At 33.3% G+C, this 26,381-nt stretch overlaps 1 protein-coding gene across 1 annotated transcript; it reads right to left on the bottom strand.

Moving 5' to 3' along the window:
- Positions 1-1,017: 1,017 nt before the first annotated feature.
- LOC120627928 (fatty acid synthase-like) lies at positions 1,018-20,580 on the bottom strand. Its single transcript, XM_039896054.1, has 37 exons — positions 20,411-20,580; positions 20,177-20,297; positions 19,875-20,078; positions 18,663-18,779; positions 18,399-18,580; positions 18,159-18,301; positions 17,856-18,062; positions 16,487-16,673; positions 16,236-16,398; positions 15,891-16,060; positions 15,654-15,805; positions 15,248-15,580; positions 14,598-14,782; positions 13,897-14,016; positions 13,711-13,820; positions 11,999-12,189; positions 11,685-11,839; positions 10,240-10,497; positions 10,030-10,147; positions 9,693-9,956; positions 9,170-9,595; positions 8,749-8,898; positions 8,553-8,668; positions 7,768-7,918; positions 6,971-7,142; positions 6,738-6,850; positions 6,337-6,501; positions 5,412-5,564; positions 4,843-5,021; positions 4,537-4,740; positions 4,347-4,449; positions 4,076-4,223; positions 3,271-3,421; positions 2,336-2,483; positions 1,997-2,173; positions 1,751-1,853; positions 1,018-1,619 (listed from the first exon to the last, which is right to left on the bottom strand). The coding sequence occupies exons 1-37, from the start codon at positions 20,466-20,468 to the stop codon at positions 1,018-1,020; spliced, it is 6,699 nt and encodes a 2,232-aa protein (XP_039751988.1). The 5' UTR covers positions 20,469-20,580.
- Positions 20,581-26,381: the final 5,801 nt, after the last annotated feature.

Here is a 26,381-nt window from a genome sequence, read left to right as displayed (position 1 = left end):
CGATGATACATCACTGACTTTTAATCGACGTGAACTAGCTTTTGACGACGTAAAAAACTCTCTCGCTAAAGTGGTACAGTGGTTTGAAGCTAATAATTTGGTTCTTAACGGAAAAAAAACCAAGTGTATAAAATTCACTTTACCTAATGTTAAACACGTGAAAACCACTGTACTACTTAATAATGAGAAACTGAAACTGGAGGATACGACAGTTTTTCTAGGATTAATAAATCATTAAAAATAATGACAGTGTATAGTCAGTACATATTTGAAAATTTAATGTACGTTCATAAAAACATTTCCAAATTTTAGAAAAAATGTGATTGCAATAATTTAAACATTAGAAGTAAGAATAAACTTACAGTGCAATATACTAGGTTACATAAAATTCATAATTCGTTTAAAGGAAATTGCATACAATTCTACAATAAACTACCAATCTTGGAGATGTCTCTTAAAAAGTTCAAAGTTTGTATTAAACGTAAGCTTATAGAAAAGTCCTATTATATAACAATAAAAAAGCTTGGGTGTAAATTATTGCTCTAACCAGGTTGCTCTTCTAATAATTTAAAATGACATTGTGAGATGGCGATAACAAAAAAAAAAAAAAAAACACCCGGCTAAGTTTGTTGTGGGCTTCTTCTTAGACCGGGACGCGTTTGGAACCCTCGTAGCTTTAGTTTTAAGTTTACGAATGTGGTTATCGCCATCATCTCACTACCGTGTAATTCTTATGTACGCATCAAAAGTGCCACCTGTGGGCATTAACTTGAATAAAGATATTTTTGACTTTGACTTTGACTTTGACTTACTATCAGGTGTGATTGCAGTCAGCGCTCGTCTATAGACATAAAAAAAATGGTGATAGTTGTATTGTTTTACGCTCGCAGCCATCTACATAAGAAGGTTTCTTATAAAAATTAAATTGAAAAATCAAATTTGCCCGTAATGTATAATCAACTCTTATAATATAAATAATTATATTTTATAAAATCAAACTATGTCATGTTTTCTGTTTTATTGTACAGCACCGATTCCAGCAGTGGTCATAAATGAATCTGCGTTTATAATGTAACTTTCGCACAAGTTTCTCTTCTCAAATTCTTCCAGAATGTCAACGCCTAAATGGCGGTTCACAATGGCGGCGCAACGTAAATCTTGAGCTGCATACGCCAGAGGAGCGTGCAATTCGTACTCCACCACTTTTTGTTGCGAATGATTTTGTAAAGAAAGGGAGCCAAAAATATTAGACCCTGATGACCGAGGTCGAATAGATATCAGAAAGGAACGAAGTAGACGTGGTTTTGAACTGTAATTACGTACTTGTAATATTCTTACGTATGCCGCTTCAATGAATTCTTTGGCATACTGAATAGAATGGTCAATACGTCCTAAGAGTTTCTGCACACACATGGTTACTTTTCCTTTCCATGTAGGAATGATCTTCAGGATATTTTCTACATCTTCGGGGTTATCATCGTTATTCATCAAAATATACATGTGAGTTGCTACAGCCACTTGCAATGATTCATCTGTTTCAAATTTAGCTAGTTTTTCTTCAAATGTATCTAAAATATCGTCCGGTGCACCGCCGATGCAGAATATTGAACCAGTTAAACCTGTAAAAGAAATGTTCAGTTTAAATTCTGATATAATTTTGAATTGATATAGAGGCTACAAAATAAACATATTCTTATTTTAATTTTTTTTTAACAAATGATTGATTGTCTATGCTAAAGTTTTGTCTTACCATGATCTTCAAGAATCGCTGCCATTTCTAAGGCAACCAAAACGCCACTTTCATATCCCAGAAGATAGAACCGCTTCTTCAATTGAATCTTGTTTAGGAGAATCTAGAAAAACAATAAAAGATATCTTAAGAATAGCACCATTAATGTATAGTATAGACATATGATAATTTCCTGTTGTAATGGTGAATGGATACAAGCATGATAACAACCCTCGGAAAAAAATCCCATAAAAACGTAAAACTAACCTTAGCATATCTTTGTGCCATTTCTTGTATAGTCTCGTGTGGTCGTTCTACTCCTGGCTGCAAAACTAACGCTGGTATCTTGAGCCGCTCGCATAGTTCATGGAAGCGCACGTGTAGGCCTTCTACACCCGGTACTACGCACAAGTATGTTTGACTTATGTCAAATTCATTATCACTCTGTAAAATATAATTGTTTTCTATTTTTTCTACTTTTTATACCATACGAAACTTAAAAAAACACTTGAAGAGGCGATGTGTATATTATACTAATGATTAATGTATGAAATTTTGAAAACAAAGCAAAAAGCACTAAATGTCAATTAATAATTTATTGCTTACCAACGCAGTACCCGCAGTTAGTGTTGGTAAAAACACCATTTCCGCAGTTGCTAAGAGGTCATCCGGATCAATGTGGGAAAAGAATGTTTTCAAACCATCAGTATCTTCTAACACTTTTTTTGACATCTTATCTTCTAATTCCAATATTCTGCAAGGTAAGATATAGTTAGCGTTCCATTGTCACCACCAGAACCCATTACAGTTTCGTCATGCATTTCTACTTGACTGTATGTTACAACTGTTAGTTTTTTAGTTATATTTGATACGTATTATATATTACTGTTACGATGGTCTAGACTCACGAGATTTTGAACTTGATCCCCAGGTCGGGCCAATATTATTGGGTTTTTCTATCAAGAAATTCTTAGTACCAACCGGATTTTGGAAATTTGCCCTTGCCCGTCGTTCCTGATATCTTTCCAGTGTTGTGTCCAGTGGGACGGTAGCTCAGAAGCTACCGTCCCACTGGACTATGAGAGCGAGGGAATAGAGAGTGCACCCGTGTTTGTGCACACAATTGTGCACTATAATTTACCACTTAGTTCGATAATCTCTCTGGAAATTAACAACCGTGGTCAAAATCGGTCAGAGAGACTGTTTTTTCTATATAAAGACGAATGAAGCTAAAAGCTTTAATTTTAAAATTATACCTTTACTTTTAATTTGTTAACTGAAATGTGTTAATTATAACCAAATCGAATGCGCTTATTTACAGTAAACCCTGTTACTGATGAATTATTAAAAATTCAGAGAAGTACTTGACCAGCTATTTAAATTTGAATTGGATTTACTCGCTACTTATTATATAAACGTAGCAATTAAATTTTTATTATTACAATACTTCATGTTATAATTAACATACATCTTTATATTTGAAAAAGAGAATTCTAGTAACAATAAATCTTACTTATAACAATACGTAGTTAGGTACTCACTTTTTCACTGTTAATTTTGGTATGATACTTTCATCTAGTAAAATACAATGAAAATTCCGCAAATAAGCTCTTACAATTTGCGATTTTGACAGATCCATTCCCAGATCTTCGAGTGTTGCCTCTTGAGACGTGTCATTAGGAATTGAGAAATCTAAGAAACAATTTTCAAACATATGATTTTATAAAGATAAATAGTATGAACTGTCCGTAATTATATTTCAAATGCGATAGTGTGTCTGTTTGTTAGTTGGCTATGTTCGGCTCATTTCATTTCTGAACTGTACACTTACGAAAATATTACCAAAAATCTTTATCTAAATGAAGATAAGCTAATACGTTTGAGCAATTTTGGTACTGTCCGTAAAATGTAAATTTTGAAAAGTAAATAATTTTATTTATTTATTCTGGTCCAGAAACTCGGTTTTACTACCAAAACTTTAACTTTAAGTATTCATTTAATTTAAAGCTACATTTTACAATTATTATAAACAAAAAGAAAGGTGGAAAAAATTATAAGGAATTATTTGTACTTACTTATTTATATTTTTTTAAATAAATAAAATATTGTTAAAAGTACAAGAAATATGCAAAATGTTTATTTGGTCAATGTAGAAATATTTTAAGCTTGTTCCATACAATATCGCCTATAGCTTGACGGCATAGGATAGTTTTTATTCGGCAAAGAAACAATCTACCTGTTCCGACTTATTTAAAAAAAAAATCTTTCCTAAAGTCTTGCTTATCAGCCAAACTAATGTTGACAAAAATTAGCATAAAGGTGTCAAAAAGATAATAAATATATTACCAGCTAAACTTGCTAACTCCTGTAACAAGGTGCCCATAGGTTTGTGAGTACGATGTGCAGCTATAACGCGTTCTTTGTAACATAAAGCTTTTTCAATCGCATCAATAGCATGGCTGATTGAAAAATATTCTTTATTTCCAACCTTGAACTGAAAAAAGAGTTAAATAACGTAGCTATAGGATTTCATCCAATTTTGGATATCCTTCCTATAAATATGACGTGTACAAGTAAGAAAAACTATTGTCTTTAGAATAAAAAACAATTTACATACGTTATTCAAAGAAGGCAGTTGGATTGTTGCAAATTGATCGTGCGGCTTCGTTAGTTTTATCATTTCGCTTACTTCGTTCCTAGCATCGATAACAGCAAAATACCTGAAAAACCATTTTATTAGTAGGTATGAACGCATTATGCAATCACAACTAATTTGATAAAGTCTGTATAAGTTGTAAAACATTTACTTTATAGGCCAATTTGATCTTCGGATGGCTAAAGTTAAATGCTCTAAGCATTTAATATTTTGTTCATTTTCAGCATTAGAATTTAAAATGCAATATATTCCTTCAACAACTTCTGGCATCTTGCTGTTCAATAAATTAAAAATATTTTCATTCCATCTATTTCCGATTGATACGGTACATTGAACTCCTTGTTTTTCCCAGGTCCTGTAATTGTTAGACCGTTTATTTTGTGGATTAGTTGACGACGTTGTGGATAACAACGGTGATCATTCGAATCATCGACATTAGCAACGGTGCATTACCTACCTCTGCTTTAACAAAACACTATTTGACTTATTGGAGCAGTGCAAAGCTAGTTTTCTAGCACCTCGGCTTATTAACCTGTCAGCTAATTGTATTCCTAAAACATCGTTTTCTGATAACAGCAGCTGCAATCGATCGGACGAGCAGTTAATCCTAGAATAAGAGAAACGAACTGTAACAACCTAGATTTATTTTCGCACTGCCTTTGGATCAGATATAATATAGTACTGTCTCGATAATCGCAATATAATCATAGAGCACAAGTTTCACTATCGAACTACTGGGTCATTGGTAAGTAGATATTGTTTTTTTTCGTTTATCATAACTAGTATTATAATAATGCAAAAGTGTGTTTGTTTTATGTCCTTCCTTCACGCCCTAGCCACCAATCAATTTAATCTTTTGCATGGAAGTGGTTGTAAAGATGGAGAGTTTTTTTTATACATAGGCTATTTTTTATCGAAAACGATAGTAATGCGAACAACAGCTAGAGTAATAAATAAATTAATAGATGGCCAGGTAATGGAAGGGTATGGATAATGCATTTATTACTTATGCTGAGTGGAAGATACATCCTCTTCCAAATGAAGAAGCACTCGACCCAAGTGTCTGCTGCCAGCTTGAAGGCGCAGAGCACGTGAAGCGTCACCCGCCGCGTATATAATGCGAGAAAGTGGGCGCACGTAGCCGCGAGCTATTCCTTCGCTGACCATTACTTGTAGCATCTGGTATCAATATTCAGCGAAAAATTAGAACATATTTCCATGAGTTATTGAGCTCAAATTAAAAGAACCTAAAAAGAAGTAACCTACTACCCTAAATTCTCTGAATATAAACACTAAAATCGTATTTCCAATTCGAAGTAGTTGGTGAAAAAGTGTTTTTTTTATGATAATGCACAATATACCTAAGAACTTATTATACCTCTTCATAGATTCATTGCTAGATCTTGATTGCAATGTAACCAGCTGGTATTATATAGTCTTACTCGGTTTCTAAGCGATATCGTTACGGAATGCAAAAGCGTGACGGCATGTCTTTTTAAGTAAAGAGGGCGATAACTAGACACAGCCGAAGCGTCCTACCGGATAATTTCAAACTGTGCGCCGCATATTGGACGTGTCCATAATTTAGTTAAAACAGAATCAATAATTAGCTGGAAGAAAAAGTTAAGCTTCTAGGGACGAAACTTTACGCGTGTAATAACTAAAGATTAAATTAAAAATTTAAAAACCCCTGACACAACCATTCCTCATTCCTTTTCAATAATGTAGTGTAAATTATTCTACAAATACTACAAGCCCTTTCATTATTAAGGGAATTAATCTTGGGCTGATTTTCATCAAGCATAGCTAAGAACACTCCCGACTTATTCACCTTTCAAACGAAAAAAAAAATATTTGTTTCATTCGTTCGTAAGACACTACAATCTTTTAACACCCCGTTTCGGGGTGTTAAAAATGTATAGTGTTTAATGATTAGGTGGAAGGTACTTACTTTCAACTCGTTTACTTTTGTTGGCTCGAACAATGAAGAAAACTTCTGTGTACTATAAGTAATGGCTTTAAACAAATTAAACATTCCAAAGGTATAATCTTCATTATTGAGTACAAGAGAAGTATCAACAATGCATCCAAATATTTTGCAGCACCCTATGGAAGTCTGTAAGTTATAATACCCTTATTAAGTATTTACTCATGCAATATAAACACTAATATATCAATATATCACGTAAACAAGTTTCAGAATTGAGTTAATGCTCAGTTCCAGAGAATGGATTCACCTGCCCATAGTATTATAGTTAGTTTAGTGTCTCACGATCAGTGTAAAAGAGATTTACAGATAAGTGATTAAATAAAATATTATTTAAACTTTGCAGCTATTTCATTACGACTTACGTTTCTTAGGTCTCCTTTGACTGAAGTTATGACAATATCACAACCTTTTCCATGTGTGCCTTTAAGAATCATATCTCTAAAACTGGCATCACGAGAATATCCGATGTGATCCTCTAAAAGATAATCGCTTTTTAGTAAATGCAATAAAATGATTTTGAAATTCTAAACAGCACTTGCAGATATAATTTGTAACAATACTGATTAATTAACATAACTCGTTGTAAAATATCTACCTTTAAGTTCCGGAAATAGACTGAGCAAGAACATTTTTTTCTTAATATCGCTCACTGTAGTATAAATGTCGCAATCATGTGCCAGTGCGATAGAGATGATCGCTTGACCCAAAGCTCCTGTGCCTCCATGCACAAGAATACTGTTGCCACGGTGAAACCTACTTTTGAAGCACTGTAAATTTATAACAATATCACTATCATGCTATATCTTGATATAGTTGTATAAAATATACAAAAATAAAGTCAGAATATAAAAATAATTTAAAATTTGTAACATTTATAAACTTTAGAATATATAAGAGTAAATTTTAGACGTGACAACATCTTATAATTCGATGGAACCGGCTGCACGCACGAAAAAACATGACGTATGCGGCGTTACCTCGCTCTCAGGCGTTCCATTCAAGGCTTGAAGTGCAAGCGAGAGCGCGGAACGAGCGACAAAGAGTTCACAGTCGGCCTCCGCGTTCGACATCTGTCTCTCTCCTACTTGAGTGAGCGATGCGTCCGCGTGGACAGCTTCTATACAATAATACATTTACATGTTTTCGGCAAGGATGAAGTGCAGTGAAAAGTGAATGTGGTGTCAATTGTTTATAGCAACGATAATATCTATATAACAAATAAAAATAAAATTTTCGTTTGAAAAATGCAACCATTCCATCAGTATTTTCTTACGACGTTGTCACAGACAACCAATTTTATTTAATCAAAAGGGGCGGCTAATACAAAATTGGGATAGGATAAATAATCAAAAAGCTATAAAAATACAAATATAAGAATAAGACTGTAATTACAAGACAATAGAACGCCAGACAGTAAGCTAAAGGAACAGTAGCCGCATCCTCCAAAGTCCAATGTTTAGGCACAGGCCATAGTAGTTCAGGCTTTGCATTAACACAGGCATTGATTGATTCTTCTTGCACGATACCCATCACACGTTCTTCTCTAAAAAATTATGTAACGACATATAATAATGTTTCTTAAATTCGTACCATGTTAATTGAAGTAAAACTATTTAATCTAAATGAAATAAAAATGCCTCTCTTGGAAATTCTAAAAAGGACGAAATTTTATAACAAAACAATAATTCGCTACTTTTATGGTTTTTTAGCTTTAAAGCTGCTCTACTTGCGAGATTTATAGTTAATATGTTATTAAGGGCTTGCTTTTATAATTTTCAAGCACTATGTACTTAATAAAAAGTGTATTTAATTTAATTTATTTATTTGGATAATTTGATTCGTTGTAATTAGAGTGGAAAATAGTTGACAAAATGACGTATCTTTAAAATAGCAATTCTTGTATATATATATATATATAATTGTAATCTCGAAATCGGCTCCAACGCTTTTCAAGAAATTTATTATACGCGGGGTTTCAGGGCGATAAATCGATCTAGCTAGGATTAATTTTTAGAAAATTTCATTTTATTCGTGTTTTCCGGTAATAACCGATTTGGTGCAGACGAAGTTGCACGGGTCAGCTAATAAAACATTAAATTGGGTTCAATATTTGGGTAGACTCTTCATAGCGCCAAAAAACACATTTGGTATATAATTTTATAAAGAGATTACTGTACCTATCAGTGGTACCACTAAAATCATATTCAACCAGCTTCTTATTATCCTTGTGTTCTTTTGCAGCAACTCCTAAAACTTTCTTTATATACGCATCGTTGAGCCCTGCATATTGGACCTAAAATGTTAGAATATATTAGATAAAACCACAATGCATGTAACATTAAAAACTCATTCGAATTGTTTTTACTGTCATACTTTTACTGGGATTCCCAGATGACTGGATCCTGTCACTTCTATCCATTGAATAGAGTCTAAATCTCCCAACCGTGTCATTTCCAGAGCCATTTCTTTGCCTTTAGCTATACTTTCTTGAAGTGGCAAGTAATATACTCCACCCCAAATACCCTAAAAAATATTCGTTGTCCGATTACATCGTTATATACTAAATACCTTCACCTAATTACTAGTTAATAACTTAATTATATTTAAGAAAAAATAAAATACTGCCTACTAAATGTATATTAATTTTTCGATGAGTTTGAAAAGTTACTTTTTTTGTGCTATGAAGAGTTAGCTCAGTGACGTTAAAATGAGGCTAATGAAACCGGCCATGTTTAGTGTTTTTTTTTGTTAATAAATGATTTTATATATTACTAAATTATTGTGTCATACTTACGTGGTCTAAAATATTTGTGGCCAAATCTGTGAACGGCATTTGTTCCAAACTTTGTTCTTCTAATAATTTGTGATTGACAATAACAAGATTAATTTTTCGATTTTTTCTCATCTCTTTAACCATATCTTTTATTCCACCGAAAGCTGGATATGAAGTCAATATTACAATTCTATGCTTAAGGGGAAGTGTGGATAATTGAGAAGACAGTTTGATGAGGTCAGCTTGTGAAAATACGGTAACAGCACTCGTACCGACCGTAACATCAGAAGGTCGCCACAAATTTAGTTCCATCCGTGAAGAACCAAAAGTATGGGCACACACACAGTCATACAGTTGAGAAGGACGCATAGTCGACAAATCTATACACTCCTCTTTATTGATGAGGAAAGTATCGCGACTGAGTAACCTATGTAGCATTTGGCACATCTATTAACAGAACAATAGATTGATTTAATTTATCTTAGTTCAAAAATTATAAAGTAATTAATATTCAGAGTTTCATCTAATCTAATGGTAAACTTACTTTATCATCAGCAGCTAAATTGTTTATCATTAATACATCAATATTTCCAATGAAAGCATCAGGCTTCTTCGTGAAATCTTCCCGACTAATTTGTAATAAATCGATCTTAATTTCAGGGAAGAAATTATTAATGATCTTAATAATTTCTTGAATTGTTATTAAATTAATTTGATCTTTGTATTCAATAATATGGCCGATATTGATCACCTGTTTACTTACATTTTCAGATATGATTTGCAAAAATACACACAAAGCCGATTTTTCCTGCAAATAAGCATTCATATAAGTTTTAAAGCTATTTTTCATAAAATAAATCATCTTAAATTATTGTACTCACATCGAAATTGTTGGTAGAGACGTGAGGAATAAACTTTAATGCTTTTAAAGCAATCTGTTCTTTGTTTATTGATGGCATGTCGTAGAACTTGATGTTTTCAATTAAAACACCACCACATCTAAATATAAAAACCATTATCTTTAAGTTATCATTAGAACCTAGTAACTACTAAAGGAAACTTAATTTTATTTGATATATTTATATAAATACCTAGTACTCTCCATTACTTCACACACATCGGCCGATATGATATTCATGTCATCAACAACTATTGTGTTACTTTTTGAATGCTTTTCAACATCAATTATAATTCTCCTAATGAAATCAGGTTGCGAAACGCTTTCATGAATGCGCCTTAGTGCATTCAGTTGTATTATACCATCAATTAATGTCACCCAATTGTTTTTCCACAACAGGTGAGCTTTAGTAAGTGACAAGTTAGCATTGTAAATACTTTTAAACTCGTCCCTAAAAAATAAGTTATATGAGTAAACTGCTAACATAGAAAACTATTTTTTTCAAAAGGTAAAATTGTAAATACTATTAAACTCGTCTCTAAAATATCTATACTTATAATAATAATAAATATACTACGACAATACACACATCGCCACCTAGCCCCAAAGTAAGCGTAGCTTGTGTTATGGGTACTAAGATGACTGATGAATATTTTTATGAATTATATATACATAAATACTTAGAAAATACATATAAACACCCAGACACTGAAAAACACTCAATGCTCATCACACAAACATTTTCCAGTTGTGGGAATCGAACCCATGTTGATACCAATTATGATAAAACTGTACTGGAAGAGTCTGTACATTTGATATATTTTGAAAATTTGACCGGGGGAATTTGAATTATAGATACTGAATTAAAACTAAAAAAGATTTTTATTTAATTTTTGTCTGTGTGTCTGTCTGTCGGTCCGGGCATCACGTGAAAACTACTGAACGGATTTAAATATAACTTGGTATAGTGGTAGCTAACATCCCGGGTCAACATATATGTTACTTTTTATCCCCACAAACAATAAGTTTCTTCCGAGAAATGGGATGAAAGTTTTTACCAATTTTACTTCATATCTCCGTTATATTTGTACCGATTTTAATATTATTTTTTTTATTTGACAGTGTGTACTACCAAACATGTATTGTCTAATTTTAATGAAGATTTGATGAATATTGTCGGAGATCAAGGACATGATTCTTCACAGATAACAGCAAGGTGCAAGGCATATGGGACAACGATCGAATGCATGCGTACCATCCTACTAATATTATAAATGCGAAAGTTTGTGAGAACAGATGTATGGATGGATGGATGTTACGCTTTAACGCCACAACGAATGAACCGATTTGGCTAAAATTTGGCAGATATACCTATAATATAGTTTGGCATAGCTCATAGGCTTCTTCTTATCCCGGAAAAGCAAACAGCTTCTACAGGATAGCATCGCTATTTTTCCCCATTTGTCTTTCAAAATCCGCGCAACGGATTTTTCGATTGATTAAGATTTTTTTAGGATAGGCATAATTGACGTGGTTTTTTTAAGTCGAATTATTCGCGGACGAAGTCACGCAGGTGCGCTAGTAAGTTATATAATTAAACTAATAACATAAAAAACAATTTTTAATTACGAAACTTACGAGTAGTTATAGTCTCTAGCGTCCAATAAAGAATAAATATCTTTAGATTTAAGTGTCAAGACTTCCTCAGAATTAATTTCTTCTTTCGGTGATATATCTTTGTCTATTTCACTGTCAATAAAACCACTCGCAACTTTAATATTGTCGTCTAAAACCTAAAATACAAATGGTTTGTATTATTTCTGCAAAACTTACAACTTGCAGAACATAACCGCATGGCAATTCTGGTTTTATACACTCAGGTTATGCAAAATTATAATTTTATTAAAGCGTAATTGTAATTGTTTGGTTATTGTATTAAATGGATATGCTACCTCGAATTGGCCTTTTCCTCTATGTACAGTAACATTCAATCGCAATTGCCTTTGCTCGTGGAGATTGGGTTGTGAGTGTAGATGCACATCACGGAACTGGACTGACAGTTGCTTCTTTGGAACTCCCAGTACCATGGCTAATGTATCCCACACTGCCACTAGAGTAGCAGCGAAGGGGTATGAGTTTGTTTCTAAAAAATAAGCATTATAGATTAGACATTACCCTAAAATTGATCAAATTCTTTCATTATTTGATACGGAACCATACAGCGAAATAGACCAACTTAATTTTCAAACGGATCCTCAAATATTAGTTTAAAATAAAGAAGTAAGGAAGAATTTTATTTTATTTTATTTGTAAACGGGGAATAAAACAATTTGTCTAAAAGGTTATTCGTAATGAAATCCATATTTGTGATTTCCAGTTTAATCCATAAAAACTTTGGCTGGTTGTTTTTTGCGTCGAATAACGAATCAGCGAGCATGAAAAAACTCAAAATATTAATTATACTCATAATAAATAATTGATAATATCTTAAAAAGCACCCCACGCTTTTTTTTATTTTTTTTTTTTCACAGTATTATTAATTTATATTTATTGAAATTTTTAACACTATTCTTAATTTAAATTTATTAAAATTTATTTTCTATTTTTTTTTCGGTTTTCTATAAAAAGCGTGTTTTTTAGTTTTTTTAAACTATTATTTATTTTCTACTTTTTAGTTTGGTTTATTTTAAACTGTTATTTGATCTAATCTACTATCAATTCCGTGATAACTTATTTAAAACAGCCCTCTACCATCTAGTAGCTTAATGTTTTCTGTGGTATTTGTTAGTTACGCGAACGCCATCTGTTGGAAACGCCATAGGTTTTTTACATTTGGGTCTAGGGTTTTTTACATTTGGGTCTAGATGGCGCTGTAGTAATTGTAATTAATAGTTCGAAAAAACTAAAAATCTTATTTTTTTATATTGAAAATTGGAATAATCTTCTCAGATTAGTGTATTGTCATCGATCCTCGATATGTCTACAAAGTTTGAATCAAATCTGATCGTTCAAAGTGGGTCAAAATCGCGCCCAAAGAAGTCGGTTACAAACATACAAACATACAGGTGAAGCTAATAAAAAAGTTAATAAAAATAGAAATCGATGTATTAAAATTTAAATTGCTTAAGATTATTTAATTCAAATGGTGGGACTATGGGTCGCTACGTATATCATGGACATCATTTGGTGATAATAAGCTGCTCAAGTTATCACATATGCCCGCCTAGTTCTTAGACAATATTCTTATAACATCTGATTTTCCGAAGATATCCTTTTAAATAACTAATAGTAGCATCTGAACCGATAACTTTATTATTTTTCTAACTTTTGCTGCTAAAAGCTATTAATATTTGCTATTTGACGGCCGATTGGCGCAGTTTGCAGCGACCCTGTTTTCTGAGCCCAAGGCCGTGGGTTCGATTCCCACTACTGGAAAATGTTTGTGTGATGAGCATGAATTTTTTCAGTGTCTGGGTGTTTATATGTATATTCTAAGTATTTATGTATATTCTTCATAAAAAATTATTCATCAGTGTAGTACCCATAACACAAGCTACGCTTACTTTGGGGCTAGATGGCGGTGTGTGTATTGTCGTAGTATATTTATTTATTTAATATCTTTATATTCTGAAGAATATCTCTCACACCTTACAACTCTTCCTACCTCTTATCACATGTCCTCTCAAGTATCGATGCTCGTCATCGTGGATTGATAGGACATAAGTACACGAAGCTGCTGTTTTTCTGTTTGCTGTCACATACAATGGTACCGTCCTGAAATGATTAAATAATTTACGGAAATGATATAAAATTCGTATAATTAATTTTTAACTAAATATAGTTTACTCACCAAGATTCATTATGCACCCATTCTATGAGGTGCGACAGCATTGGTGTTTCAGATGAAACTGGAAATTCTACTTTCGGGTATAGTTCTTGCACTTGTGGACTATATCCCTCCATGTAGAGACTGTAAGAATAAATATATAAATACCCGCGACTTCATAAATATTAATGAAATATAAAATAATTTAACTAATTCTTATCGGTTGATGATATAAACTCTTGAGGATGAGTTATTCGGTAACACTGACATTTTAAAGCGGTTTTAAACCGAACTAAGATTATTTTCTTTACTTACAATAAAACTGTAACTGGAAGATTTCTGTTCTGTATTTTGAAAAAAAAAACCGATTTATATAATTCTTTTTTAATTGAAAGTATATATTATCAAGCATGTATTGTCTAATTTTAATGAAGATCTGATACATATTGTCCAAGGTAAAGGACATAACTCTACACTGATAACAGCAAGTAGCAAGGCATATGGGACCGCGATCGAATGCATGCGTACCATGGTACTAATAATTTAAATGCGAAAGTTTATGAGATTTGCTGCTACAATTAGGTTCTTGGTTTTTTAAAGGTATTAAACAGATAATAAACGATTTGATGCAGACGAAGTTGCGAGGGTCAGCTAGTTGTTAATATGGTACACCATGTGGTTTATATAGTCCAATAATTGTAGATAGTAGTACAAAAAAATCTTACTTTCCAATAGCTTCTAATAAAAACTGTGCATTGTTAGGGTGCCCTCGTCTTGTCAACGGCACGTGTTTGCAGGATTCAGGCAGAGAACGCTTGAGAATAGCCTGCAAAAGGCCGTGAGGTGCTATTTCTACTACCACCGCATTTGCTGGAATGAGTGTTGATGTCTCTGCAAAGAGCACTGAATTCTGCAATAAATTATTCATATCTGTATTTATATCGTTGCGTATAATAAACAAAAATAAACGGGCAATTGAATGGATAGAAACGTACAGCCATAACCAAGTAGCTCAATAGCTTGGAAAACACTAAACTTTTTGAAAGAATTGGTTTTAGGTTACTTATATCTTAATATTAATAAATGTTCTTCTAGTTTAATTTAAAATAAACTCCTTTTAATTAAAATAAATTTAAATGGGTATTTTTTTTAGTTTGCATTATAGTTATTTTAGAACCATTTTAAATAAGAAGACAAGTTACCTACTTAATTATTATGAAGATGCGGATAAATAGCAGAAGAGATAGTTTTTACTACTACAAGAAGCTGCTTGCGCAGCATTTATTTTAATAACAATAAAAGGAATAGTTGTTTTCTAGCATTTTTAATCTAACTAGAAGAATATAATTCTAAAATAACTGAGAAAATATCTTACAAGTAAGTTATTTGTGTGATACTCCGCAGAGCTATATTTTGCGATCGGCTCATTCCATTTATCTTGTGGCACTGACGTAGAAACCCAACGTTCACTGCGTGCTTTGGGTGATTTTATCACTTCGCCCAAATATTTTAGCAGTCCTGGACCTGCGTCAGCTATGTATCGAGAGTGGTATGCAATGTTCGAGCATGGCACTTCCCTGGCAAAAATTTCTTTCGCGGTTAGTTGTGCCACGAACTCCTTCATGATATCAGCAGGGCCAGAAATTGTGCTGGAATCGGGACCATTGTGGCAAGCTACTTCAATCTCAGGTGGACACATTTTAGATATCTGTAACAAACAATTTGGATATTTTTAATTTTTTTATTTGGTTTAATATTATTGTCAAAAAAAATAAACGTACCTTCTCGTACCCTACACCAACAGCTGCCATTGATCCACGAATTAATGGAGTCTGCACAGAGACAAGACCGCGGCTGTATGCAGCAAGTATCATCTCCTCGGCTGTAAAGCATCCGTCTGCGTAAGCGCAGCCAAGCTCACCGACACTGTGTCCTTTAAATAATGACATCAAATTTAAAAATAATAAATATTTTGTGAAACCATTTAAATATCATCAGTATTAACAAGCAAAAAATACCGATAATTTTGTCGGGGACAATTTCTAATGCACGTAAAACATCTGTAAGTCCAATTTGAATAGCAGCAATTCCAACAAAGGAATTGAGAATGTTGTCGAATATAGTTTTGTCTTCAGACGTAATAATATGAACTATGTCTACTCCTTTGGGTTCCAAGACTCGTCGACATCTGTTAAGGAATAGAAATAAATATTAATATCAATATAATTAATTATTGAGTCAAGTCAAAAGAAATTTCAAAAAATAACAATCCTAAACAAATAGTTGAAAAGCTAAGTAGGTTATTTTCATAATAAATCTTAATAAAGGTTTCTACGATTCAACTTGATTGGGAGAAAACTTACTTTTCAATGGCTGCGGCGAATATTGGAATTCTCATGAGCTGCGCTCCCATACCGGCCCACTGAGATCCCATTCCACTGTATACGAACCACAGTGGTCGCTTTGCATCGTCAAAGTAGTTCAACTTTTCATGAAGACAAATGGTTTCGTTCTTTTCATTTGTGTCTTTAAAAAAAAAATTTAGTGTGATAAGATATATTTGTTGGTTTCTTTGGAAAATCTAATTTTTACGAGTTATTCTTCAACGACTCACCAAGTAAAATAAATCCTCTCCCTAAATGACCCGAAATTCTGTTTTTATGAATATTATGTAGAAGCGCTATTTCCTCGGGATCAACAGAACGAGATTTTAAATCTTGAATAATTTTATTTACGGATGATTCCTGTCTGCCAGATAGGAACACTAAACGAGGAATATTAGTCGTGTAACGTGAATGGTCCTGTAAATATCATAACAAATCAAGACTTAATTTACTACATAAACAAGTCATAAATACTCAATTCACTACACAACAGTCAAGTGAACAACATTTAGCTACCAATCTATCTATATACTTATCATAAAATTGTAACTGGAAGATTTCTGTACATTTCATATATTTTGAAAATTTTGACAGGGAGATGCTTTTCAATCGATACGAAGTTCAAAACAGATTTTTATTTAATTTTTGTCTGTCTATCTGTCCGGCCATCACATGAAAACTACTGAACGGATTTATGTAAAATTTGGTATAGTGGTGGCTGATATTCCGTGTAAACATATAGGATACTTTTTATCCAGATATAAGTTTTCTTGAGGAAATGGGATGAAAACGTTTTATTAATTGAACTTCAGAGCTCCGTTAAATTTGAACCGATTTTAATAATTCTTTTTTTTGAGAGTGTATGCTATCAAGCATCTATTGTCTAATTTTAATGAAGATCTGATAAATATTATCGGACATAAAGAATATAACTCTTCACAGATATAGTTGGAAGGCATATGGGACAACGATCGAATGCATACGTACCATCCTTCTAATATTATAAATGCCAAAGTTTGTGAGGATGGATGTATGGTTGGATGGAAATATGTATGGATTGATGGATGTTTGATACGCTTTAACGCCGTAACTACGGAATCATCCGATTTGGCTAAAATTTTTATCCCGGAAAAGCAACCCGCTCCTACAGGATAGCATCACTATTTTTTCCGCATTTGTCTTTCAAATTCTGCGCGACGGAGTTTAAATTGAAGTGTTTTTTGGATAGGCATAGTTGTAAAATTATAAAGGTTTCGAGTTTGTTTGGTTGCGCTAATCTCAGAAAATTCTGTTTAGATTTCGATTTTTTTTTGGATTGGTAGTATCAATTAAATTCTATAACAGCACGCTACGACCAATGGCTACTATCATTGATGAGAAAGTAGCAAAAACAGCAAAAAATTAAATATCCTTTTTAAAAAAATTCCGATGTGTTCGATGCGTGAAAGGTATGTTGTATGTTGTAAGTATATCGGAATTGTTGGAATTGTTTCTATAAAGTTCTAGAAAACGGTCCGCGACAACATACGACTATTTTTTTAAATTAACTAATTTGCGGACGAAGCCGCAAGGGTCCGCTAGTATTAAATATATCAATACCTTAGATTTATAATGACCATATAAAAGGACATGCGCATTGGACCCGGACATTGAGATACCGTTAATAGCGGTGTAGGCTCGGCCAAAATTCTTATGATGATCAGTAAGAATGCGCAAACGTCCATCACGCAGAGCTGCTATGTCTTTTCTAGGCGAGTCACAATTCAAATTTCCTGCTAGCAGTCCAGAGTGATACCCCAATATAACCTGTTGATAACGTAAGCATATTTTAGGCACATTATTTACACTAGAATTAAATAAAAGTCTAGACATAGTAGAACTTAAAAGTTGATGTCAATTTACCTTTGTAATAGCTGATATCCCTGATGCAGCTCCTCCATATCCTATATTTGACATAACACTGCCCACGAAAAGAGGATCCTTTCTGTTATTACAGTACACTTTTTCGATTGCTTCAAGTTCGGCTTTATCCGCCTCTGGTACAGCTGAAAAATCAGAGTTATACACACTTGTGCAACAAGTTTACACTTGCACTTGCAACAAGTTTATACTTGCGAATAACCTGCCTGAAAAAATAACTACCTGAACCAAAAGCTTCTACATATTCAACGGCTTGAGGCGGTATTTGTGTTTCATCATAGAAAGTATTTATAAAGTGGGCCATGTTTTCAGGATCCCTATAGAAACCATACTTTTGACCTTCTTCTGCGTCTTTTAGAATGGATGTAAATCTACATTTCACATGCACGACTTCGGTGTAAATTCTGAAAAAATATTTTTGATTTATTGCAGTGCAATTTTTGTTATTTTTGAATGTCGTTTTCTTTTTAGTTGCATGTAACATACCTAAGAGCATCCTTAGCTTTTTGAATGAAAAGGATGTTGATTGCCTCAGTCATAACACATCCAGCAGCTTCAGTATCAAACGATTTGGTCTTACCATCCTTACTTAACTTCACGGTTCTAAAAGAAAAGAACAAAAAAAAGGGAGAAAGTAATAATTCGCGAACCCAGCAGATGGCTTAAATTGAAATACAAAATTTTTTTATTCACGTAGTACATATATCACAGGGACTTATGAAGCATTTATACATTTAACATGTTACCACTAATCTAAAGTGATGATGATAACTGCATTTGTTAATTTAAAACTAGTGTTTAGCTATGAAGTTAGAACAATTCATACCCAAGCTTTTTTATGATAAATGTTAATCCATAATATTATAATGGGATTTTTCAAAAAGCTTACGTTTTATACAAACTTTGAAGTTATTGAGAGACATCTTAAGGATTTAATCTGGTAATGTATTATTAAATGATATACAATTACCCTTAAAATAATTACTAATTTTATGCAGCCTAGTAAACTGCACTACAATCTTATTTTTACTTGTTATATTGATATTGTTACCGACCACTCTCTTTTTAAATTTTGTTATATTATATGTATTGTTGAGTTTTAAACATCAGTGATGTATCATCAGCAAACGATACAATCCCGTGATTGTCCTTATCAGGGTAAGGAAGGTCATTCATGTAAATGAGGAACAGAAAAGGTCCTAATAGAGACCCCAGAGGAACACCTTTTTTCAAAAATGACTCATTAAATAAATAATAAATAAATAAATATACTACGACAATACACACATCGCCATCTAGCCCCAAAGTAAGCGTAGCTTGTGTTATGGGTACTAAGATGACTGATGAATATATTTATGAATTATATGAATTAATAATATTTTTATGAATTATATATACATAAATACTTAAAAAAATACATATAAACACCCAGACACTGAAAACACTTAATGCTCATCACACAAACATTTTCCAGTTGTGGGAATCGAACCCACGGCCTTGGACTCAGAAAGCAGGGTCGCTCACTCAAACTCGAAACACTATCGCTTATAGACGGAGCGAATATGCAGCGGCGTTATATACGGAACACTTCCTGTGACTTGCCACCCTGTGTCCATCAACAGCAATGTATTTAAATTTTAATAGTTTTTAAGAACCAATCAAGTTAGACAGTTCAAATTAATAGGTAAAATTTTATACCTTCCATAATGGATTGAGGATTGTGGGTGCAAACAAAGATTCGCTCCTCCAACGATAGCAGCTTCACACTCGCCGCGATTGATGGCGAGGTAAGCCTGTTCCAAAGCTTCCGCGGAACTGCAGCAACCACTGTCTATGTTTATAGAGGGGCCCTTAGCGTTCAACCAATAAGAGATTCGATTGGCAAACATTGCTTTACTGCACCTGTAAAGTGTACGATGTAAATATAACGAACAGCGAACTGTAGACCACTTAAAATTTGGGAACTCATAATAAACATGCTAAACATGTGCCATACGTACCCTGCAATCCCAAAACCTGTCTTGGACGCTGCTGTATAAAAGGCAACTTTATCACTTTCCGAAAAACCAGTTTCAATGTAGACACCAATTTTCTTTCCAGAGAGTTCCTCCGGACATAGACCTGTGAATGAATATTAATATAAATTTGTGCAAGTTAAATGAAAGTGGTGTTGGTTTAAATCATCATAAATGGTTTAAAGGTTGGTTGGACTTCATCAAAAGAAATAAACTCACCAGCATCATAAATGGCTTGGTATGTTTGCTCTAACAGCTTGCGGGCCATAACGTCCATATTATTGCCAAGACGGTAGTGAACTTTGAAAAACTGCGCATCAAACTGTGAAAGTCCGGACACTTGACCCGTGTATTGTGCTACTTCAGGGTGGTTATAATCCCAGCGGGTGTTCTGTTTCTTGATTGGGTTGATCTAGGGCATTTCAATTGGGATCAATTCGCTCCAAAATGGACGGTTTTTTTTTTTTTTTGGTTTACTGAGATTGATGTATATTACCGTTATAGTAATTGACATAAAGTTTAAAAAGCTGATAATAAATTTGCCACTAAAACGTATGAATTAAGCCTATATTTATTAGGATTCAACTTATTTATATTTTATTATATTAAACTCTTTATTTGTATTCCACAACATTAACATATATAAAATATAACAAAAACAGAAACATATCGAAAGAAGTAGTAATACAAAAGGCGGCCTTATCGCTTAATAGCGATCTCTGCCAGGCAACCTTTGAATTATGAAAAATAAGAGGAGAATAGACTGCTGGTTGTACAAATATTAAAATACATACATGCGAATAACTACATGCTAATACATAAACTAGTGTACACAAATAGATAAAAAGTAAATAATATAATTAATAAATAAATATAAAAATAAACTAATATATACAATAACAACACTTACATATTTAAATACTTTAACATACAATAAATGAGTAAGTATATACATACTATTAATAGTCGTTAACAATATAATGGGCCTTAACTGCTCTTTTAAATATCGCCAGTGATTTGGATCGTCGTATGCTCAACGGAAGCGCATTCCACAATTCCACAGCTCGTACGCTAAACGAACGCTTGTAAAATTTTGTCCTATGATAAGGCATACACAGCGTCAGCGCACGGCACGATCTTAAATCAGATTGCTCACCAAGAAACGTGAACTTCTCTTTTAAATACGAGGGAGTTTTTAGATGAAATAACACACAGTACAGAAGTGAAAGTACATGCATATCCCGGCGACGACGAATAGGAAGCCACTTGAGTTTTTGTCGAAATTCGGAAACATGGTCATATTTGCGAAGGCCAAATATGAACCGAATAGCAAGATTTTGAAGACGCTCAAGTTTATTAAGCTGATCATCGGTCAGATTAAGAAAGCTTGCATCCGCATCATCGAGAATAGATAGAAGGAGAGAATGTGCTAGCATAACTTTGGTCGGAATTGGAAGAAATGATTGCAGCCTTCGCAACGAGCTCATCGTCGCAAACACTTTCTGACCTCCAAAAACCTGGCCGCGGTAGAAGGTAAACAAGTTTTAAGCCAAGACTCAGACACTAGTATAGCATGTATGTTACGGGAATCAACAGATGCAAGCATATCAGGATATTGAGCTGGGATACTTTATGCATTAATATGAATGACATTAAGGTTCTTCAAACAATCTGAGAAGCAAGAATCAAGAGTTTTATCAAGTGGAAGGAAAGATGTACTGTGGAAACTATCATCACTAGACGACATAGACAGAAAAACATCACTGTCCATACTGTTCAACGACATTGTATAAAATAAAATAATATATAAAGATATCAAATAATAAATATAAAAAAAACAATAAAAATAACAAATATAAAGCAATAAATTCAAATTCAAATTCATTTATTTCAAGTAGGCCTACTTTATAAGCACTTTTGAAACGTCAAACAAATATATATATATATATAAACTTAAAGAGTAAAAAAAAGACTAAGTATGGTATTAATAGATAGATTTTCCTAATCCGCCAGCTGCGTCTTGATATAAGAATCCAAGACAATTAAAACATTTGCACAGAAAGTTAAACGAAAAAACAATTAACAAAACTGCGTGTAACAAAAAAAAAAAAACATAACAGGTGTGTGCTGCAGGCCTTATAAAGTCTATGCTTCACTTTGGAACTACCGAATACACGTCAGTCAATGTCATCTGTCACCGCTTGTCAGATGTCATTGTCAGACATTGAGAGTGCTTTTTACTTTTATTTCATTATTTAGGTTTTGCCACAATAACAAAACCTTAATAATTAAATAAAAGTAAAAAGTAAACTACAACAAGAAAGATAATAAATTGATTAGAAGCTACTTCCAAACAAGGTTATACTAATTATTTCATAACAGAACAAATACAAAGCGAGCCACACAGCACAGTGCCAAGAACTGAAATTTTAAAGAAACTAGTTGTATTCATTTTTTAATGATACGTTTCAGTCTTGTGTTGGCGGCTCTGGGCTCCTTGGGGGTCGAACGAAGTAGCAGGCGCAATGGCAATCACAGACACATCCTGAATGGAAGACGGGATAGCGTTCAGCTCGGTCACAGTCGTGACGCGATGCCGTTTCCCACTGGAGTCACGCACCATAATGGTACCGTTCCTGGTCCAACACTTCGCCACACCAAATCGCTGTCGAGGCGCAAGGAATGGAGAGTGGCGACTTTTAATAAGGAATTCAGAGAGGGTTACCCCGGTGCCCTTCAAGTTAGTCTTAGCCGACCATACTGCATCCCTGAGTGACGAGTCTGAATTTAATAAGAACAGCACGAGGCTTGTTACCACCCATACGACCCAAGTGATGACAGCGGCTTAAAGAGTCTAGGGACAGTTTTTAAACTTTAAGGTGCCCAGATAAAAATTTACACACTAAAGCACTTGGCTCATCTTCATCTGACTCAGCAACTCCATGCACAAGAAGAGTCTTCTTTCTTAGCCGCATTTCTATTTCATCTTGCTGTTTTGCCAAGAACTCCACCTGCAGCTGCAGATTCTCCAAGGCAGTAAGAACAAACAATCTAAACGCCCCAAACTGCGAGTTGATGTTAGATGTTGGACTAGTGGCAGGGATGGCACCCTTTAACTCCTTTTGGAATTCCGCCATTCTTACATTGAAGTGATCATTTATCTTGTTCAAGCTTCTTTTAAGTGCTTCCATTGTACGTGTCAGTGTTAAAATTAGGTTAAGTATTGCACACGGTCACTGTTAAGGATAAGTTTTGTGCAAATGTTTGTGAGCAAGCTTTTGGACTTAGGCTATTCACGGGTACATTTTTTAGCACTCCTAAGCACTTAATGTAACTTTATTTAATTATTAAAAACTGAGTAAGTTTTTATTTAAACTAATGTAACATTCACTTTAGCGTCAATATGTCATTTTATATGTAGTCCTCTATATAGAATGATATATTGACGTATAACTTTTTCAAAATTTGAAAAGTCTTACTAATTTAAAAGATCTACTCCAAAGTTAAGTTTGTTAAAATTACCAGTTCCATGATTTATTATGTTATTATAGTCTATTTTACTAATACTTTAAAATGAAGTTCCTATAAGATACCTTTGTAGTCTTGTTATAATTTTAGCAAAAAAAAGTAGCAATTTTTAAAATTTCTGTCTAAATGTTTGTCTGGTTTAATGGGTTAGTAAAGTTTTCACTGTCCATTCGAAATGTTTTACAAAATTTAGCCATTTTTCTGAAAAACCATAAATCTTTTGCAATTTACTTTTGTGACCGAACGAATCGCTTAGTGAATATCATACCTTGTTATTCAGAATATTTGATAAATCCTTTACACTATGACATCCTGGATAAAGGCCGGATATACCCGATATAACAACTTTCTGTCGCAATGTATTGTATACTCGCCCTCCTTCTTCGCATGAGGATAAGTTCTTGAGTGTTGCTGCCATGATATTATCTGCCATGAAATGCCGTAAAAAAAGTATAGTCTGTTAAAATATAGAATTTAAATGTTTAATTCAAAGGCTACCTTCTCAATTTTTTAAGTTTGTTAACTTCTAGAAAGCTCCATTTTCAGCGAGTAACGCAGCATTTTAAGTAATTATGTATTGTTATTTTGTATTAACATTAAGATTTCAGCCTGTATTAATGCTATCTGTAACACGAGTCTGAAAAAAGTGACAGCAAGCTTCTTTATCAGCGTGCGCTAAATGGTTCGTCATACTTTTAAGATAGCCAAATATGGTCTGTTTCTTACTACCACTAGCTGATTCCCGCGTCTTTCGTCCGCGTTTGTTACGGTTTTTTATTAATTGGGATCGGTTTTTATCTGTGATAAAAAGCCTAAGAAACTCTCCTGTCAAGAAAATCTATGCCAAAAAACATGTTGATGAATTGCTTAGCTAGAGCGTAAAGGAAGGACAAAGAAATGCACTTTTGCATTTATAATGTAAGATAATTAAAATATTTGTAATCTAAAATGACTTATGTACCAAAACGAAACTAAATAAAATCATCAACGATTTCGAAACCATCGCAGGCACATTATGCCTCGCTGCGGTAAGATGCAGTATTACCCCTTTCAATGGCCAAACTAATTCTTTGGTCGACGTAACTGTCAACTTTAGGATCACCGGTAGGTAGACTCGTTAAACGTTTTAGTCATATTATAAAATAAAAAATGTTACCCGTTAACTGAAGTTCTCAGCCTGCTTCAGTCACGTGCGATAAACACTAACACATACTAAGCTAACACTAAGTGGCATAGCACTATATATAGTCGTAAAAAATTAAAATCCAGTAAATTTCTAAATTTATGTAAATTATATAACCTTTAAACTTGTATTATATTACAATGAAATTTTTTAAATCTTAATAAAATAACTTATAGTTAATAAAATCCTGTTATACTTACACAATAACCTAGCTGGCCCGCGCAACTTTGTCTGCGCCAATTCGGTTATAAGCAGACGTTTGAAGGCTTTGATCTTTTAAACTATGCATCGGATTTCAATGATGTTTTCAGCAATGGATGGAGTGAGGAAGGTTTCTTTGAAGTATACATTATGCGTGTGGTTTCATAATATGTTATAGGAAAGGAAACCCAAGAAATTCGAAGATTTATAACGTATCCTAACGTAATTTACAGGATATCACAAAAAAGGTGGGAGCAGGGCGGTTTGCGGTTACTAATTTCATACCATTTCTTTTCCAAATAAATTGAGATCGTTAAGAAAATTGCAATAATATGTAGGTAAAACCTAAAGAAGCAAAGTATGGCCTATAAAATTCATAAATCAGAGTGCGCTGAGAAATCTATTGGTGATACATAATAAATATGTAGGTAGGTAATACATAATTAATTATTACAAAAAAGTCCGCGAGGTAGTACTATCATAGTATTAATATTAATATAGCAGTAAGATACTTTTTAATTAATTATAATCGAACATTTTATTAATAAGATATCGCTAGTTTAAAAAATTTAAGGACAACCTAAACAGTTATTTTAGCTAAGTACCTACACTTAATTAAAAAAAATCTTTTCAACAACGATATCCAATTTTTGTACAAGAATACTCACTTAAAAATATCTGTAGAACTAAATCTAAATGGAATGCTTTTCCACGGAATTTTAATTATCGTCTCTCTAAATTTTAGGTTACGATTCGTTGTTAGTGACCACACATCTTTTCTTAAAACTTTAAACAATTTAACACGATAAAAAGGGTATCGCAGATGAATCTACTGCGGTATTTTTTTAATGCTCATTAGGTCTGATTCAGACCTAACATGAAGTAACTCATATTTGTCGGTTTTGCGAGCACAAATTATACCATTTTTGCACCATATATATCGATACCTATCTTTTAGTTCTTGTTTGGCTTTCCATAGTAAATTTTTAATAAACGGTGTTAGGGCCTCTCGTATATATATTTTATTCGTTGAAATGCACGTAATAATTTCGCCTAGAGTAGGTAATATATTTTTTGCTGCTGTTAGCCATTTTATTTTCGTATCTTTAGTTTTTATGTCTTTATGTTCTATTTGAGTAAGTCTAAACAATATCGATGCTTACAGTTCTATCCGCGGGGCCTATTTATGTTCATACAAATATAAAAAAAAGGGGAATAATAAAAATATGAAAAAATAAAATAAAAATGAAACATAAAATGTAATTTATTTCCTTTTTC

Source organism: Pararge aegeria, chromosome 12, assembly GCF_905163445.1.
Source record: "Pararge aegeria chromosome 12, ilParAegt1.1, whole genome shotgun sequence".
Taxonomy (NCBI): Eukaryota; Metazoa; Arthropoda; class Insecta; order Lepidoptera; family Nymphalidae; genus Pararge; species Pararge aegeria.
Note: the sequence above shows the minus strand (reverse complement) of the source record. Positions and strands in the feature narration are given on the sequence as shown.

Bases quoted from the DNA above. Each gene is read 5' to 3' on its own strand.
- LOC120627928 (XM_039896054.1), bottom strand. From the start codon at position 20,468: ATGGACGTTATGGCCCGCAAGCTGTTAGAGCAAACATACCAAGCCATT. The intron at 16,399-16,486 runs GTGAGTCGTTGA...TTTTTTTTAAAG, and splicing joins GAGAGGATTTATTTTACTTG to ACACAAATGAAAAGAACGAA. The intron at 5,565-6,336 runs GTAAGTACCTTC...TATTGATACCAG, and splicing joins CAAAAGTAAACGAGTTGAAA to ATGCTACAAGTAATGGTCAG.